This window comes from Fukomys damarensis, unplaced genomic scaffold, assembly GCF_012274545.1.
Source record: "Fukomys damarensis isolate Sample0158 unplaced genomic scaffold, DMR_v1.0_HiC HiC_scaffold_11, whole genome shotgun sequence".
Lineage (NCBI taxonomy): Eukaryota > Metazoa > Chordata > Mammalia > Rodentia > Bathyergidae > Fukomys > Fukomys damarensis.
Window position 1 is genome coordinate 45,351,775 of NW_022900923.1, and position 3,926 is coordinate 45,355,700.

At 62.6% G+C, this 3,926-nt stretch overlaps 2 protein-coding genes across 2 annotated transcripts in view; both read right to left on the bottom strand.

The window, feature by feature from the left end:
* Positions 1 to 91: 91 nt before the first annotated feature.
* LOC117285517 lies at positions 92 to 1,990 on the bottom strand. The gene is made up of 3 exons (XM_033761986.1): positions 1,985 to 1,990; positions 1,520 to 1,762; positions 92 to 1,311 (listed from the first exon to the last, which is right to left on the bottom strand). Exons 1-3 carry the CDS (start codon positions 1,988 to 1,990, stop codon positions 760 to 762), a joined length of 801 nt encoding a protein of 266 aa, XP_033617877.1. The 3' UTR covers positions 92 to 759.
* Positions 1,991 to 2,005: 15 nt separating this feature from the next.
* Positions 2,006 to 3,926, bottom strand: part of LOC104854616 — an 8,800-nt gene continuing 6,879 nt past the window's right edge. The window contains exons 4-5 of the mRNA XM_010613224.1: positions 3,235 to 3,395; positions 2,006 to 3,140 (exon numbers count right to left, since the gene is read on the bottom strand). Of these exons, the coding sequence (XP_010611526.1) occupies positions 2,943 to 3,140; positions 3,235 to 3,395 (359 nt within the window). The 3' untranslated portion in view covers positions 2,006 to 2,942. The remainder of the gene's footprint in view (positions 3,141 to 3,234; positions 3,396 to 3,926) is intronic.

Below are 3,926 nucleotides of genomic sequence, written 5' to 3' on the forward strand. Positions count from 1 at the left end.
GCAGGCCTGGGGACTGAACTCAGGGGCCTTCACACTGAGCCCAGAGACAGGGTCTTGGTAAATTGCTAAATTACCCAGGCTGGGCTCAAACCTGCAATCCTCCTGCCTCAGTCTCCCACAGTGCTGGGATTACAGGCAGGCGCCATGACGCTGGGGATGCTGGGCTCGCACCGATCTTTCCCCACCCTGGAATGCAGCTGCCAAGAGCAGAAACTGAGCTTTCGTGGATTCTGCCTCTCCAGCACCTAGCACAGCACTCAGCATTGGTTAAAAACTCCGCATGTATCTGGCAAGGAATGTCCTTGTCCTGCCCAGCCTTGCCTGCCCAGTGCACCAGCAGGTACCCATCTCAGTCCTGCCTCTCTAGAAAGAGACTCACACAGCCATCCTTGGGGACCGGGAAGGTCCCCGGGTGCCTGCCCTTCCCTCTGGTTCATATCTGTTCTCAGAGGGGCTCAGCTCGCGAAAATACCTGACTTTAGTCCAAGAGAATGAGGGAAAGCACAGGTTTCGAAGTCAGAAATGCCTGGGTTTCAAGATCAACAACTGCACTTACCCCATGTGTGACCTTGGTTAAGTCACTGAATAACCACAGCTCCTCCAGGCAGGAGAGGGAATCGTGCCTGCGTCACACGGCTGCTCTGGGGATGAAATCAGATAAGCAAGAGGCCTTCAGAAAGGTCAGCTTCAGCCTGCCGGGACGGCATCCGGTACCAGGCCTCCGAGGCTGCCTCAAAGCTGCAGGCCTGGTCTCAGACCTCACCTGGCACCTGCAGTGGTGCCTGTAGGTGCAAATCCCACTGGAAACTCATCCCTGCCCAGAGCCTGGCAGGAAGCCCTGGCCTCTGCCCCTAGCCTCCCAGCCTCGCGCTCGTGGCTGACCACACACAGCCCTCCCCAGAGGCAGTCGGTCCCTGTTCCTCGCTCTCCCACCCGGTCTGGACACTGCCACACACAGCATGGAGGGCTGTGCACCCCGATGGGAGCGGGCCTGGGGCACCGGGAAGGCATGAATCCATCAGGCCCACCTCCTTGGACTCTGAGCCTCCACTGGACCCTGGGGGAAAGGTCCCACGCGGCCTCCGGGCTCTCAGCTCTCAGGGACTTGGACATCAAGAACAATGTGGGACACGGGTGCCCACGGCCCTGCTCGCTGACTGAAAGCACAAGGCGCCACTTGTGGCAGCAGAAGGTGGGCTGGTTCGCAGGGCTGAGGCTCCGATGCAGGACAGTCAGGGACCTGGCAGAGGCTGAGTCCAGCTCTCTGAGGCACTGCCAACAGCAGCCTCCCCTTCCTGCACCGGTTCCCAGCTGCAGAGGGCAGAGTGTGGACGGACGCGGGGGTCACCCAGGGCCTGGCCGGGGTACACGTGAGAGCCAAGTGCCAGAGCGCCAGCAGCTGGCAGCACCTGGGCAACCAGCTCACTCGCTCGCTCACCTCCCCAGCTGTACCGGAGCCGCCCCCACCTTCCTCCGGCCCCGGCCCTGGGCCCCCACATGGGCAGCAGCAGGCACGGACCTGACGGAGAGGACCACAGAGCGGACCCTCCGCACCACGCCGGCCTGGCCACGGGCTCTGGTTCCTCACAGCCAACCTATCGGAGACGGGTCTCAAACAGAGAGGAGAAGCCCCAAGTTGGGCGGGGAACCCGGGGCTTCCTGGACAGCGGGGAGAGGTACACACCAGGAGAGACGGCACAGGGAAGGCCACCCACGGGAGGCAGCCCTGCGGCGCCTCGTAAAACGCCCAGCACCGTCCCTTCTATCTTTAGAACCCGCCTGCACTCAGCTGATTCCGGTGGGGCCCGGCGCCCAGGAACACGGCGGTGACCTACCTGCCGGGAGGAAGCTCTCCTGGAGGCACAGTGGGCTCCTGTGCACTGAATTCTGTCCACAGTGTGTGGACCCAGCTCTGCAGGCCTCAGGCACTTTTTGGGGTGTGAGACAGGGACTTGAACCCAGGGGTGCTCCACCACTGAGCTACACCCATAACCCTCTTTTTTGAGATGGGGTCTTGCCAAGTTGTCCCGGTGGGACTTGAATTTGCAACCCTCTGCCTCAGTCTCCCTCCACACTAGGATGGCGAAACCCAGCGCCCGGACACACAGGGACACGATGCCCAAGGTGTTTGACTGCACTGAGGTACCCAAGCCCTGTGCCCAGAGCCCGCGGTCAGCTGACCACCAACCCCCTTCACAGAACGGCCGGAGCAGGAAAATGGGGAAGGGGGAGACTGCCCTGAGGCCATGGACTCCTCTACCGTACAGGAGGGAAGGAGGCCGGGCGGCCACACCACACAATCGCATGTGCCAACCCCAGCCCCGTGGTGACTGCTGGGGGCCTGGCGGTATCACACGGCACCTGCAAGGGGCAGAGGAAAGGATGCAGCCCACCGACCACCTCCGGGACAGCTGACCAGGGCCAGCAGCTCAGTCTGCTCTACGTGTCCTGGAGAAAACCCAGAGGAGGAGGACGAAGGGCTGGAGGGAGGTGGGAAGGCAAGAGGCACCAGAAGGAAGACAGAGGCCAAGACTTCCTTGGGCAAAGCAAGGCAAACAGGAAGGAAGCGGAGAAGACGGGGCTGGCTCCCGATGCAGCCATGCTGGCTTCACCCTGTGCTCCCTGGCTCGCTCTCTCTCCAAGCCCCGAAGTCCCCAGGGCACTCCCAGCCCAGGCTCTAACCCACACCAGCCTATCCCGCACCAGCGGTAGTCTGTCAGCATCTGAAGGGGGAAGAGAGGGTCAGCATGGCGGCCTCAAGGCAGGCACAGACACACACACCTTCCTGGAGTAAAAGGCCCTTGGGGATGGCTCCTCTCCCCAGGGGAGGGCGGACACGCTGATAAGAGCTGCTTAGCGCTGCTATATATAGTCCAGGTTCCTACCAGCCTGGAGATCGGGAGCTAGAACTTGGCAGAGAAGCATGCTAGGTGCTGGCAGGGCTAACCCTCCTGCAGCCCGCCAGCCACAGGCCTCCCCTCCCTGGGGGCAGTGCGGGCAGGCAGGGTCCGTCTATGTGGGCCATTAGCAGTGGAACCAGATGGGGATGCTGGCTTGGGCTTTAGGGAAACCTGAATGTGAGGGCAGTACGGAGGCTGAACACTGAAATCCGGGTGCTCCCGACGCCTCTCCAGTCCCCTCTTCGGGTGGGGTGCATGGGAGGAGAACAGATCAGGATCAGTAAACATCTCTCCACTTCCGGTGTCTGAAGAAGTCAGAAGTCTGAGTACTCACGGTGAGAGCAGGGCTGCCAGGCGTCTCCACTCTGCTCTGCTTTTCGCTTTGTTCTAGAGAACTGCCAGGAACCTCCGTCCTGCAGCAGCGGGTCTCGCACCCAGCACCGTCCTCAGCGAGCCCCGTGTTGCCCCGAGGTCCCCCTGTGCTCACAGCCTTCTCTGTGGAAGACAAAGGAGGGTGGGGGGCTTGCTCCAGGGGCCCCTACACCAGCTGCACAGACCCTGACCAGCCCCACCCAGGTCTCTGTGAAGCCCCCGGCTTCGGCTGCCGCTCAATGACATGAGCAAGAGGACACCCAACCAGGTGACACAGGCCACGTCCCGGCGGAGGGCGGCAGTGGGTGCAGAGTCTGGGCGGGGACGGCGGGGACAACAGGGCTCTCGGAGCGCAGCTGGGGCAGACGTGAGGCTGCGGCATCCCCACTCCTGCAGATCTTTTTAGGTCTCGAAATGCTCTGTACCCAGGCTCAAAAAGGCGTGGTGCGAGGGGGCTGTGGCTGCTCTTCCTGCTCCTCCCTGCCCCAGATCCTTCGGGAGTCGCTCCACAGAGGGCTCGGGGCACCAGAGCCAGCGGGGCCCAGAGAGAAAAACCGGGAGCCCAGGGCAAGCTGCGGGCGGCCGGCGGTCCCGGGGCAGCAGGTGTCCGCTCCTCCGCCGGGACTCACTGGGTGGCAGAGGAGAAGGGGTTCG